The sequence below is a fragment of the Python bivittatus genome, unplaced genomic scaffold (genome assembly GCF_059951505.1).
Source record: "Python bivittatus isolate LINGU-HERP-01145 unplaced genomic scaffold, Pbiv_v1 ctg000340_np1212, whole genome shotgun sequence".
Taxonomy (NCBI): Eukaryota; Metazoa; Chordata; class Lepidosauria; order Squamata; family Pythonidae; genus Python; species Python bivittatus.
This window is the reverse complement of record NW_028277056.1, coordinates 22,579,813-22,594,245: the sequence shown is the minus strand read 5'-3', so window position 1 is coordinate 22,594,245 and position 14,433 is coordinate 22,579,813. Positions and strand designations below refer to the sequence as shown.

Below are 14,433 nucleotides of genomic sequence, written 5' to 3'. Positions count from 1 at the left end.
TTGAGGTAACAATTCAGCTAAGAGTTCTTTGCCATTACTGGTAGTTCCCAAGGTCTGTCCTTAAGTTAAATTTGTATGTAAGCCGGAATAGTATTATTGTATAATATTATATAAGTAGTACTGTGTAATGAACTTGAACCATTGGGTATTTAACTCTAATCACTGTGTATTTAACTCAAATTTTGCTACAGTAGACTCTGTTCTTAACTATGGGTCGTTTGTAACCCGTGCATTCTCAACCCAGGGACTATCTGTATATATAGAGAGAGGACAGACTTTTTTTTCTTAACTGCAGTATGCTGAAGTAAAACATCTACTTGTGCTTATATCTGTTTGAAAGTGGTTCATTCATCTGTGTGCAAGTATGTGCATGCATGTATATATAGCATGTACGTGCACACATACAAAAAAGGTTATGAGATGTGTTCTTAAGCAAACTTATAGAGGAAAACCCTATACAGTGGTACCTCTACTTATGAACGCCCTTACTTACAAATTTTTCGAGATACGATCAGCTCCGGCCCCAAAAATTTACCTCTACTTACGAACTCGCCTCTACTTACAAACCGGATCCGCGGCCATTTTCCGCCCACTCCACGTGGTCCACGGCCATTTTTCTGCCCGTTCCACGTGGTCCGCGGCCATTTCCCACCCATTCCACGTAGTCCGCGGCCATTTTTCCACCCGTGCCACGTGGTCCGCGGCCATTTTTCCGCCCGTTCCATGTGGTCCGCGGCCATTTTTCCGCCCGTTCCACGTGGTCCACGGCCATTTTCCCGCCCGTTCCACGTGGTCCGTGGCCATTTTCCACCCGTTCCACGTGGTCCGCGGCCATTTTTCTGCCCAACACGTGGTCCGCGGCCATTTTTCCGCCCTGCCGCATGGTCAGCGGCTGTTTTTCCGCCCCTGACGCGTGGTCCACGGACGCCGGAATGGATTAATGGTAATTACATTGAACTTTATGGGAAAATTTACTTCAACTTGCGACCAACTCAACTTGTGATCAGAGTCACAGAACAGATTAAGTTCGTAAGTAGAGGTACCACTGTACAAGCAATTTACTACTAGAAAATATTTATCCAACATTATGTCATAAAATTCAACAGCAAGCAGTGATAATTCTATCCAGAAATATGCCATTAACTACATGAGAAGGGAATACATTTTCTCCTTCACTTCCCTCTGTTTTTCTGCAACAGATATATCTGGAGTGAAAATTTGTCTGACTTACGGTTGGCTGTTTTGCTTTGATCATTCTGGACTCTGTTGTTTGATTTACTTGAGATTGAGGAAACACTGGAGCTCCTGACGAAACCAAAAGTGGCGAGTTTAGCAGCTGGCACCCGTGAATAACCAGGAGGACGGAGTCCAGACTGACATGGTTTTGGAAGATTAGACTTTGTAGCATTTGGACTTGGGCCTTTTTTAGGATCAACTGAAAAAAAAATTTAAAATATTACATGCATTTTTTAAAAAGTGCAGATCTATTGTGGGATCTTGTCAGAACAACACTGAAAATAAATCTATCCCTTGGAAACTCTTGGTATTCTTGCCCTTTCCAAATTGTTATTCTTTTCTAGGGCTGAGGAATGCTTCCATTTTGATTCCAAAATAGTTTGAACTTGGCCCCTATTGGCAACTCTTTAATGCACCTACATATTTTCTCAGGATTGTGTAGCTGCTTTAAAGAACTGCAGACAGGTCTATGTTCATGCTCTCAAGCATGCCAAAGTATCTGGAATCAAATCTAAAATGATGCACAAGCCATTTTTTTTTTAAATACAGTGTGTCAAAATGGATCAAAGGGCAGCAAAATGTAGGGAAGCTATAAGCTATCAGCATATAGTCTTATTTGATTCATCATGATTTTTTTCTTATGCTATTTCAGTTCGTATTCTAAAATAAGTTATTTTTAATTTATATGATTCCAGAGATGGAAATATTGTAAATGTACTTGACAAGTAGATAAGCAAATCTATAAAGAATTTCAGCATTAGTGTATCTATATAATTCTTATTATTTTTCATGCTTTTGAGTTAAGGTGGGACTAGAACTCACAGTCTCCTAGTTTCTAGCCTGATGCCCTAACCACCACACCAATCTGGCTCTTTTATTTAATGATGGGGCTGTGGTGTATAACTCAATGAAAACATTAAAACACACTGTGCAAGTGATAAAGAAGAAAAGAAAAGAAAAGAAAAGAAAAGAAAAGAAAAGAAAAGAAAAGAAAAGAAAAGAAAAGAAAAGAAAAGAAAAGAAATAATTTCCATGTTAGCGATCATTAGGAAACTGAAAATAAGAGGGCCTATGCATAATGTCTTTATACCAATCTTTTTGGTATTTATTGAGAAGAAAGTAGATAAAAGAGTTCTTTTCTGCCTCTTCCATGATACAAGGATCCAGAGTCATCAAATATTTGAGCTCCTGTGAAATTCAGGACAGACAAAATTTGACAGGCAACACAAACTGGAAATTCTTTTCCGCAAAATATGGCAACAGTCAACACATTTGAAAGGTCGAAACAGGTTTGAACAAGTCTGTTGGTGTCATTTTTTTCTATCTTAAATTCATTTAACTTATTTCCACATCAGTTTGTGTTTGTGTGTTTGTTTTAAGAAACATATGGTTAATAAGTCCTTTTCATTTTCATGTACATTGGGACTAACTGATTTTGTGTATTCACTTTTTTCTAATATATATATTGGAATGTAATCTCCTGGAGTGTAATGATTTTTCTGTTTTTCTCTATTATACATATTTTTATTATACATTTTTGTGCACACCCTTTCCCCAATATAATACTCTATACACATTCGTTCATTAGAAAACTGCATTACAAAATTCATAAAAGTTTTAAAAAACTCGCTGTATACCACCTCAATTTATGCATGGGTTCAGGAAATACAAATTTCTTCTCCAGTTCTACCTGTAAAAGTGGCTTAAATTAATGATACATAAAGCCCTCTATGGCTATGGGCCACGACAGTTATACGCCTCCTGCAGGGTCAGAAGCACCAAACCTCCCAGGACCAATTGGTATGAATTCAAGCAGAAGAGTGCTACTGCAGTCATTTCCTGATTGTGGCTGATCATGGGCATCCCACAGTATGGTGGACGGGAACAGTTTGATCAAGCAAGGTCTTTTATCATCTTAGTAATGAAACACAGTACAGGATAACAATAATTTCGACTGCTTTGATTCAACAAGAAGAGAAAGGAAATGGATATGGATGGCTACTTATAGGGGTAAAATGGATATGTATTCCCCGTATCTGTTAGCCGTTCAAGGTAGACCAGACTGAGAAAACAATACCATGTACTACCTTTATCATATAAAGATTCTGCTATAGTAACAGAATCTTGTAAGTCTGAATGTGCTTCCCCCTTTCCTCCCTTTATCTTCATGTGAACTAGGGAAGGGCTTGTCTGAGATGTTTATTCACATTACTTTCTTGGCTTGGGCTCAGGCCCTTTTGTCTGACTGCTGCCTTCGTAGTGGCTCTTCGTCCTGTTCCTCAATAGCCCTCTATAGTATCTATCATGGGAAAGGGGGAATAATCCTCTTTATAATGCCTGTGCAAGAATACAGATTCTTATCTCCTTCCTCACATTTGATTTTCTTTTTTTCCCCTCAGGTTTATTACTTTGTTATTTTACTATTCCTTCCAATCGAAGTTAATGAATTTTGCTCTAGTTGACTAGAGCAAACAGTGAATTCTATGCTAGGAAAGGGGTTGAAATTAAAACTGTCAATTCTGTAATGTCCTTATGCACAGCTATATCTAGAATACAGTTTTGGTTACCCTATTTGAAAAGGAATATAATACAGCTAGAAAAAGTGCAGAAGAGGGCAGCAAAAATGATCAACACATCTCAAACATCTTCCTCATGAGAAAATGCTAGAACATTGGTGACTCTTTAGCTTGTACAAAAGATGACTGAAGTGGGAGGGGGCATGATGATGTATAAAATCCTGAAGGGCATGGAAAAAGCATTTTCCCTCTCTAAAAACAAGGACCAGGGATCATCCAAAAATGTGGTGATGATGAACAACTTGGATAGTTTTAAAGGAGGATTAAATTCATGGGGGACTGGTCTCTCAAGGGCAATTAGGCTAGAAGACTCAATTTTATCTTCAGGTTGTAGGGGAACAACAATAGGAGAAGCGTATCTTAAGAACATCACAGAGGAATCTGGTTGGGCATTGGGAGAAACAAGATGCTGGGCTAAGATGGGTCTAGATCTGGTCCTGCAAGGCTATATACACTAGGGTACCCTAAATGAATGAGAGTGCCATTATGACTAAGATGTTGTACCTCTTATGAAAGCAAATTAATGGCAGGTAAGACTAGTAATTTTGAAGCCTTCTCCTACATGGAACTACATTTTTCAGTGACAATTCAGTAAAATTTAATATAATCTTCTAACAAAGAGTTACAGCAAAGGCACTTACTATTTAATATCTTTATTCGTTAGAATTCCCCAATCATCTTTTCAGCAATGCTGAATGTTCACATATTATATCTATCTCTTTTTTGCTTTAAAGGGTGTTTTAATTAAATATAAGATTTTAATCATAAGCATTACTTTTTCAGATCTGCCAAATAAGTAGAATAACACTTCAAAATGATCATCATCATAATACTCCAGCTCCTGGTTGCTTGAAGACCCTCACAGATTGAAACATTATTGTTTGTAATCTACAAAAATCAGTTTCTTTGAACACTTTGCTATTTCCTGCTTGAAAATATGAAAATGTTCCCAGGTAAATATTCTCTGACATGAAACAAATGTAATTCTGGAGCTTTAAGGACACCTGCAAATAATCATGGAGGAGACATTCATGTTCGCAACACAAATACAAGTAGGCAGAGTGGCATCTCTACAGCCAGATCCCTGGACATGGTGGACTCCAGATGCACTTCCCATCACATATTCACATTATTTAAAAACCAAAAGAGAATCAGAACAAACTGTGAATCCCGTGGAAAAAGCTGCGACTACATTTTACAACTTCAGTTTTCTGAAGGGACTCTATGTGGTCCCATGAATCTAGAAATTAGGCATACCATATTTTAATTGCAAAACTCCAGATGACCCCAGATAGCAGCAGTGAATTAGGGTTTTCTGTATCTCTTTTCTGCCATCTAGTGGCAATATGGTGTTGGAATCCAGGTATGGTATGCCTATCTGGGGAAATCAACACTGAAGAAATCAGGATGCTTGAGTGATACAGAAGCTTTGCTCTGCAGCAAGTATGGATAAATGTGGAAGTTTTAAAAAAGGAAGGGAAAGTTTTCCATAAGACCAATTTGAATGGTCTCTTGGCAAATCTACTTAAATGTCAATTAGATACAATCAAAGATACAATTATCTGTTAGGGCTACAAAATCCAAAGAAATTCTTCCGAATCATTTTTGAAGTGTGCACAGCCACATTAGCTATTTTTTGCCTTTCTATCATACTATCAAAAGATCAGGTAAGCAATGAAGACTACCACAGTTTGGAACTCATTAACATATGAATGTCCACATTGAATGGGCTCTGAGGTACTTCAGTTTCAACCGCTTGGTGGATAAACACTGTTAGTTTTGCTTAAGAGCCATTATATTCCATACTGTGCAAGAATTAGGTGCTCCCTGTATGAAGATAAAAATCTTTATTACCACAGTTGAATTTGTAGCAAGGCACATTCATTATTTAAAGAAATGTTTAGTGCTTCTAGCATATATTGTAAATATTTAGATCACTCTTGCTGAAGCTGCCTTCCTTCAGAGGTCTTGGATTGGAAGTCCCCAAGCAGAAATTGAGGAAGACTGATCTAGATTCTGGCTCAACGTTAAGGTTAACTACAGTCAGGTTAAGAATGAAGATCATTAGCAATTTTTACTCATCTTGTTGCTAAATCCCTGCAGCAGTTCAATTCTTCATTCCTCTTAACTTAGGATAGTCATGGGAATACTGCTGGTCTAGTAGGCTAAAGGGCAACCAAGCGTTCTCTCCTCCCCAAACCCTTAAGTGAGAGTTCAGTTCTGCTGACATTTGATTTTTTTAAAGATCATCTGAGATGTTTCCAGTTGGGCTAAAAATCAGAGCTCATAAAAAGCTGTTTATCTTTTGTCTTTTATACCTGATATAACTCTATATTTTGGATATGTTCTAATATGAATTCCAGAAGCATTCTGTGTGTACAAGAAGTGGTGCAGAAAGGGGAATAGTTCCTATTTTTGGAGCTACTTACCAGAAGTTCTGGATGTAGCTCTAAAGCCTCTACAAAGTCCCATAATTTGTTGTGCCTTAGGGTGGAGATTGTATGGTTATATGGAGAATAGTTATATTATCTGTGTTTTATTCACTTAATATTCATTGCATGTAAATCAAATAAAACCAAGAGAGCTTTTGTTCTGGCTGTCCCCAATTGTTTCTTCTGACTCTGACCATTTTTCAGAGGGCAACCCCTAGTATACCAGTAAAAGTCCAGGTTAGTCTTTGACCCAAAAGTTTTGTGTACCCATAGTTAGATGGAAGAGTGGTATTTGCAAGCCTTGTGTATCCTGAAGATTCAGTCTATAGTGTGCTGTCCTAGTTACACTGATTTTCTAATATTACTAGCAAGGCTTTGAATCAGAAGTCCATTGCAGTCATCCATCTGCTTCTCTATATATTCTAGAGTCCCCCAAAACACATCAAGGGTCTTGATAGCTGTTTATATACTTCTGGTATCCTTTTGCTTATGGTAAAGAAAGGCAACTGGAATCACTGCTGACCTTAACGTCATTGTTTGGGGTGGGCTTTGTCAGCTCTTCTGCTACTGCCACCAGCATACAGATATTCTTCTGCTCATGAAATGGGAGCTTCACTGATGCTAACTGTTCTACCTGAGGAAGTTTCTGAAGGCCCTGCTGAACCGACTGATATTCCCAAAATGCCAGGGCCTGATTGCAACTTCTGTCTGTGTTTTATGAAACAGCCTAAGAGAAAATATAGTCCTAACTGTCAGTGGAACTGAGGCTGGAATTGAGCCTTTCATTGGATTTCTGGAAACGGCCAAAGAGGGAGAATAATTTTTGTCTTCTTCTTGCCTTATACATTTGGAGATGTGCTATGACCATATTATATCCCAAAAGTCTCTGAAGAAGCAACAATTTTTTTGTTTGTTTATAAGATTTATAGGCTGTCTGACTCCATCATGCCTCACTCTGGGCAGCGTACAGAATAAAACAGTAGGAAACAATATATATATAATCCTTAAAAAAAAGGACATGACAAAAAAACAGCAAAATCTAATAGACCAGTCATTCCACACACTGCAGCCTACGTCCTAGGGGAATTGCCAGGTCTCAAGGGCTTCTTTAAATAAGGATGGGGGTCAAATTAATCTCTGGAGGAATATCTTTCCAAAGGATAGTGCTATGATACAGAAGGCCTGCTTCCTGGGTCCTATCAGGTGACACTGTTTCATTGTTGGAACCCAGAACATGCTGAGCCTATTGGATCGTATAGGGTGGACAGTCCCTCAGATAACTGCTTCTTATGTCATGAAAGGTTTTATATGTGATAACCAGTACAGCTCATGAAGCAGAGACATTCCGTGAGCATACCATCGCATGTCTGTAACTGCCCAGGCTTTGTGTTCTGCACTAGCTTGTTGAGGAAATTCCCCCTCCCAGCCCAACCCAGTCTTTGTTATACACACTTAGTTGGCTACCTCATCCACAGTCAAATCATGGATGAGGATGGTTTTATTACATACAGACCTGGCATTCAATAATGGTAGCCAGAACTCAGGGATGCCTGGCATCTTATCAGATGGCCTTTGGGATGATCATGAGGGATGGAAAGTGGGACAATAAGCAGCCCCACCACCTGTGCCCACCCTCAGTTTACCACCGTACCTTCTTCTGCACATCACAACCTTGATGGAACTACCTTCTCTTACTTCTTCCTCCAACGCTCCCCCAGCCTCAACAAACCCCTGCCTGGCCATGGTGCATATCCAAACATACCTACCCAGGCACTCACCCTCATCCCCATGACAACCACTGTAATCTCCTCAATTGCTCCTGTGCACAGACACTCATCAGTTTGGGGACAAACCATTTCATGGGTTACCAACCACCCATACCCATCTAACCACACCAAGCCAGGTATCTCTATCCTATACTGTACATTGGACTTTGTTTCCTAACTAAGAATTTTGCACTTGTCTCTATCAAATTTCACCTGTTGTTTTCTGCCAATTTCTCTGATGTATGAAGACTGGCCTAAAGTTTATTTCTGTCTTCTACTTTCTCACCCAATTTGATATCCTCTGCAAATGTGATAAGTATTTCTTCCATCACTTCATCCATGTTTTAATACACATATGGAAGGGTACAGGACCCAGGACACAATTCAATACCTCTCTATTTTGATGGATTCTTTGAGTACAATTTTTGAGCCAGCTATGTATCCATTTAATTGTCATGCCGTGCAGCTCACACTTAACTAGCATGCTGATGTTTTGGCTGCCTCTCAAGGTCAGGGTAATAACATATGGCACATCACTACCAAGCATACCTAGTCTGCAGCAGCTGGCTCTTTACGTAAGCCAACGATACCTATCAATTCTCTATTACTCTCTTCTAGTTGCCAAGCAAACTGCCCTTCCTTTCAAATTCCTGAGAGATAATGAATGTAGAAGCCCTGCTTTAGGTTTGCATCTCATCATCTGTCTTCTCTGTAGGACAGTTATCTTGCTTCCATTGCTCTAATAGCACATAAAAACACTATGGCAGATAAAAAGAGATAAGAAGCTGAGTAGCAGCATGTCAAACTAAGGGAAAATGTGTTGGCAGAGATTTAAAAAGTCACTTTTTAACATAACGGGTTTTTTAGGACTCATCTGATTATCATAAACAGACAGGGTGAGTCAGAAGAACCTATGAGTCTGATGTTCTAGAGCACCAGTGTCAATGTCATAGAGGATGTATGACACTATAAATGTCAGACAAAGACTGGAAAGGCCTAGGTTCAAATCTACAGTCAGCTGTAAAGGTCACTTGGGTATCCCTGGACCAGTCTGATGTTTCTTTGTTCCTGCTTACTGCCAGGCTAAGGCACCCTGTGGCATGAACCAAAGTTAGGGATAAACTAGGGAAGGGCAATGGTTTTGTGTCTTCACAGTTGAAGGAAGCAATAATTTCTTTTGTCCAGAAAATTAAGTGTAATTTGAAACTCCACATGCAGTCAACAAATTCCATTTGAAGTCCAACTTCCTTGCACAGCTCACAGTCTAAAAATATTTAGCCTAATTTTGAAATGTTCTTCTTTCTACTACGTCCCCTGTTTTGTTTTGTTTGCAACATCTTCCCTGATGAAGAGTTTTGGAGAACTCCAAAACATGCACATCTTTTTGTGTTATTTTTAGTTGGTCTTATTTACAGCTGCAGGTTTAGGATTGTTCTTCTCATCTCGTAGTGCTCTTACAAAATATAGGTGCTGGAAATGGAAACAAACAAAAGCGAGATGGAAATGCAGCATATAATACAGTTGATTGTTGGAACAGAATGTTCATTCCTAGCAGAATAATTCCATAGATGTTCACTTAGGAGTGTTCCTAGAAGCAATACCTAAAGAAGTTTCTATTGGATTGCAATCTGAAACTATTTTATTTTATTTTTTTACACCCCCCATTCCCAATGATTCTGGGAAGTATACAAGGTAAAAACATAGAAAAATAACAATAAAACAATACAGCAATAGAAAAGATGGCAAAAACCAGGCAACAACAAGAAACAAACCCACACTAATTTTATGGTCTCTTGCCTATATCTTTAGTAGCAAGCATGTATATCAGATGTACATCTGATCCAGAAGGAGCCACATTTTAAAAAATATTAAATAATTGGTAGGAAGCCATGCTGACATAGAGTTCAGAAGCCTGCAGAAAAGAAATTCAGAAGTTACAGGTGCCCTGTAGGTTGTAGATTGCCCGGCTCTGCTACATATTTAAAATTCAGTGAAACAAAATGTCATATTTTAATGGTTGTGTATAATTTTTACACATTAAGAGTAAAAGGGATATATAAGATTGTTTTATTTAATAAGTCTGTTCATCTGTTTTCCTGTATAATTTAATCAGATATCTTGATTACAATAGTGCAGTAAAATTGGGTAAAACAGATATTTGTTAGTTGGGTATTGAAAATATTTTCTCTTATATTCTTTACAGTTTGTGTTAGACAAAATATCCATTGAAGAGAGGAAACCACATGCAGATTATCCCAACTCAGTATTTTTTCCTGGATGGTCTATCTAGGCAGATGGCTGGTTCACAGCACACTTAACCCTAACCCCATGCTAACCAAGCAGAATTGCTATGTTCCCATAACATGCTATGCCCAAATGAATAAACTATTCTATGGCTTAATGTGATGACCTAGCTCACACAACATGCTAACTCTTGGGAGTTAAGAAAACAGCTGGGTTTCCTGCAAAATGCTGAACCATAAGCTAATCAACCTCACTTTAGCCTAGTCTAGCATGTTTACATTCTCTACTCTCCTGAAAAAGATAAGTTAATCAAGCCCTATTTTTCATTAGTCAAAATCAGCAGGGATCTAATTGCCAACTGGTTGCTTATATGCCTGGAGTCAGAAAATACTGCCATTACATAGCAGCTGCAGTTCTATATCCACTACCTTGGGGGTAAGATCCATTAAATTCAGAGGGTTTACTTCTGAGTAGACACAGTAAGCTAAACATTGCATACTAAAGTTATCTGCAAAACAGTGCAATATAATATTCTTTTTTTATATTGGTGTTAAAAGGTTTGAAAAGCAAAGTGAGAGACTTTTCAGAAAAGTAGGAAAGCCAAAATATAGCACATTTAAAAAAATATTTTGTCCCAATGTTCACATGGGATAATAGAAGTGAGAGATAAGAAATGAAAGTAGCATTTCTCTTTTAAAACACTGGGAAAATGAAGGCAGAAGCCATTGTGTTGTGTTAATTCAAAAGCAACAAAACAGAGGCTGATGTTCCTCCCTTAGGATTTGGAAACAAACAGGAACAATGTGCACAGCTTTATAATTATAATGTATACAATAATCTTTTTATTGTGCACAATAACAATTTAATAATTATTTTATAGTATAGGGTATTTCTCTTCTTATGAAAAGTGACTTTATGACTGGATATGGGGTTAAGGGTGCTATTAGAGATTCGTGACATGTATTTAATCTTTAAACGTATTTATTTTAGTATCACAAACATTTTAAAACCTACAGGCCATTTTCCAGGGAATTATAAACTATGGAGTCTTATGATGTCATCAGGCCCCCAACATAATCCCTAATTTGATGGAATCGTAGTAGTTTTACCCCAGGGGAAAATAAAGCTGAGGCACTAGCAGATTACAGCTCTTACTTTTCTAAACATGTGCAAAAAGGAGATAATGTTCTCAGGGTTAGAAAAAAATGATGTAAAATGGATGAGCAGAGCCCTACATTTACATTAAAATTCCTATGATTTGTGGTAGGGATCAAAGTGATGCCAGCAATTGATGAGTGAAAGCAATCTCCATTCAGCTTGCATTCAGTTAATATTCAGACAGACAAGTCCTACTAGATCACATCCCAATTATTGTTCAGTTTTGGATGTGCTTTAAAATCCACTCTAACACAAAACTATGTGAATTCTCCAGAAATAATTTAACTATTCAGCTTAATTTTCTACTGCAAAGAGATCCATTAGCTCACATACAAAAATAAATATTTTCCTAATAATTAAACCATTATGGTCTAGGGGTTAAGGCACCAAGCGAGAAACCAGGAGAAGGTGAGTTCTAGTCCTGCCTTAGGCGTGAAAGCCAGCTGGATGACTTTGGGCCAGTCACTCTCTCTCAGCCCAACTAACCTCACAGGGTTGTTGTAGTGGGGAAAATAGGAGGAGGAAGGACATATTAGGTATGTTCTCTGCCTTGAGTTATTTATAAAAAAATAATAAAGGCGGGATAACAAAAATAGAACTATTTTTTAAACTAAAATACAGCTATTGTATTCAGTGGGGCTGTCAGTTCAGCTGATAAAGCAGACTTCTCCAACCTGACATCTGCCAGAACCCAAAATGATACTGGCTGGAGATTATGGGAGATGATGGGACCAGCACATCTAGAGGATATCAGGCGGGGAAAATTGTAGTATAAGACTGCAGCACTAACTAGTATAGTTAGGCTGATACAGTAAGAAGGCAAAGGTCTGATCATGCTTAAACCCAACCCAGCCAACCAACCCAAAGACCCACATTGGTGATTTGCTATTATAATTAAAACATAGATTGGGTTTGCATAAGACAGACTTAATCAGATCAGTTAGTGATCTAATGCTCCTTTGGTATAATATTCTATATTTCCTTTATATCTTGATTAAGTTCAGCCTATCATTATGATTTAGGATTCAGTAGCACAGCCAGATAGGTTAACTGATTACCTGAAGCATCAGGATGGAAAAGTGTGGAGCTGGGTACTGGTGCTTGAGGATGAATGCAGCTTGCTGAAGATCTTTGACTGGAAATCAAAATCCTGCTTTTTGCAGATGGCAACCTGGAGACGGCACCAAGTCCTAACTGGGGTTTAAGAATCATTGTTGAGCGATAAAAGCTTGGAGGCACCTCGTAGTGAGCATATGGCGGAGGACAAAAATCGTCTTTCGCAGGCCTTTCTCCAACCTACAGAAATATAAATATAATAAAGGTAAATTTAAAAAAATACAGCAGGAATCAAAACATGCATGCAAACTCAGCTGTTCACAAAGGTTGCAGTTAATACTTCTCAACGTTTGCTGCTGTGGCATCTGAGCAGAAATGAAAAAATGACAGAATCTAATATATTATAAATCAAATATAAATAAATAATATACTGCATTCAAAACAGAACATCAAAATACTTAAAAGTATTTGCTTAGGAAGGAAACAGAAATTTGGCTCACATGGACCCTGGGTTTAAGTCTGAGAGATCCAGGAGCCATAGAAGATTCTGTGACCTAAAGGACCCATTGAGGCTTACATCTGAATAAAGATGCATAGGATTGTGCTATGCCACTGACAAAATATGTATTAGACTGCACTGTTAAGCCTGGCATTCTTAACTAACTTTGTTTGTGAATAAGGCCTCTCTATTCTACAGATAGGTAAAAGAGTATTTCATGTAAAACACCTGGACAATAAAGTAGTAGATATTTACTAATAAGAAAAGAATTAAATGATGATATCTGGTTGAATGTGCTAAAAGCTACAGAATATCATTCAATGGCTACTTGGAGGCAGCATTCTTCATGGTGGCTCCTAGAGGCTGAATGGTCTCCCTTCCTTAACTTGTGAGGCAATGCCAGCTCAGATCTGCTCCTGCAGGAACTTCAAGTCATACATCAAGTACTTAAAGATCAACTCCAACAGGCCAAAAAAAACCATACAGACATTTTACTGACTGACATTATCAACAACTCTACAGTTCCTGCTCTGCAATTGGTGTCTTGATCTAGGTATCATCACATTAACTGCAGTCAAAAGAAGCTGGACAGTGGATGCTTGGATCTTTCCCCATTGGGTCAATGGCCCATCCAGGAATCTGCTGCCTGAAACTCCCCTTGTCCTTTAAAATCTACCTGGTATTCCACATATCCTTGCTAATCCCTGTTGCACCTCCCAATCATACCAACTCATCTATTCCCCCTCTATTTCCTGTCATGGTCCAAAATATGAGGTAGCCTGCACCCTAGACTCTTGGAAACACTGAAAAAAAAACCTCCACTAATTCATTGCCTGGAAGGGATATAGACCTGAAGAGCAGTTCTGAGAAAATGCAGACCAGGTGTATGTGCCCAGATTAGTCCAGCAGTTTCGCCTATAGTTCCCCTTAAAGCCTACACCCCCAGTGCAGTGGGAGGAGGCTTATGATGCAGAAGCTGAAGAACTTCTGAAGATCTTGGTCAGTCTGAGCCTTGGCCTGCATCCCAGAAATTAGCTAAACAGAGGCTCAGCAACAGCAACCCTGAAGAGACACAGGTGCAGGTGAGTCAGCTGATCCAGGTCTTGAGCTCAGCAACACAATGCAAAAGAAGAAGAGCAAAAGAAGTCAAGCCTTGTACTTGAAAGAAAGAAGTATGACCCAGACAGTTAATCAAACAGATAGGTCTATATAAAAGAGATGGCTTTTGGAATGGGCTCTTTGTGGCCAATAGTGTTTTAATTTCCTCTCTGTGACTCTGTATGCTGTTGTTGGATTACCTGGAACCTTGGACTGGATGTGGACTATACTTAGAACTTCCTAAACTTGAGTTTGTCTCTATGGCCTCATTTGCTAAAGTGAGGTCTCATGCCTGTTTTCTATGCAGAATGCTTTGAGTTTGCAATGTGCTTTGTGTTACTGTGTTGAAAGATTTACCACTGCAATAA

At 38.6% G+C, this 14,433-nt stretch overlaps 1 protein-coding gene across 1 annotated transcript in view; it reads right to left on the bottom strand.

Annotated features, from left to right (window-relative positions):
• MTUS2 (microtubule associated scaffold protein 2) overlaps nucleotides 1-14,433 on the bottom strand; it is a 181,815-nt gene that overhangs the window by 162,756 nt on the left and 4,626 nt on the right. The window contains exons 2-3 of the mRNA XM_088140698.1: nucleotides 12,471-12,708; nucleotides 1,232-1,435 (exon numbers count right to left, since the gene is read on the bottom strand). Of these exons, the coding sequence (XP_087996824.1) occupies nucleotides 1,232-1,435; nucleotides 12,471-12,708 (442 nt within the window). The remainder of the gene's footprint in view (nucleotides 1-1,231; nucleotides 1,436-12,470; nucleotides 12,709-14,433) is intronic.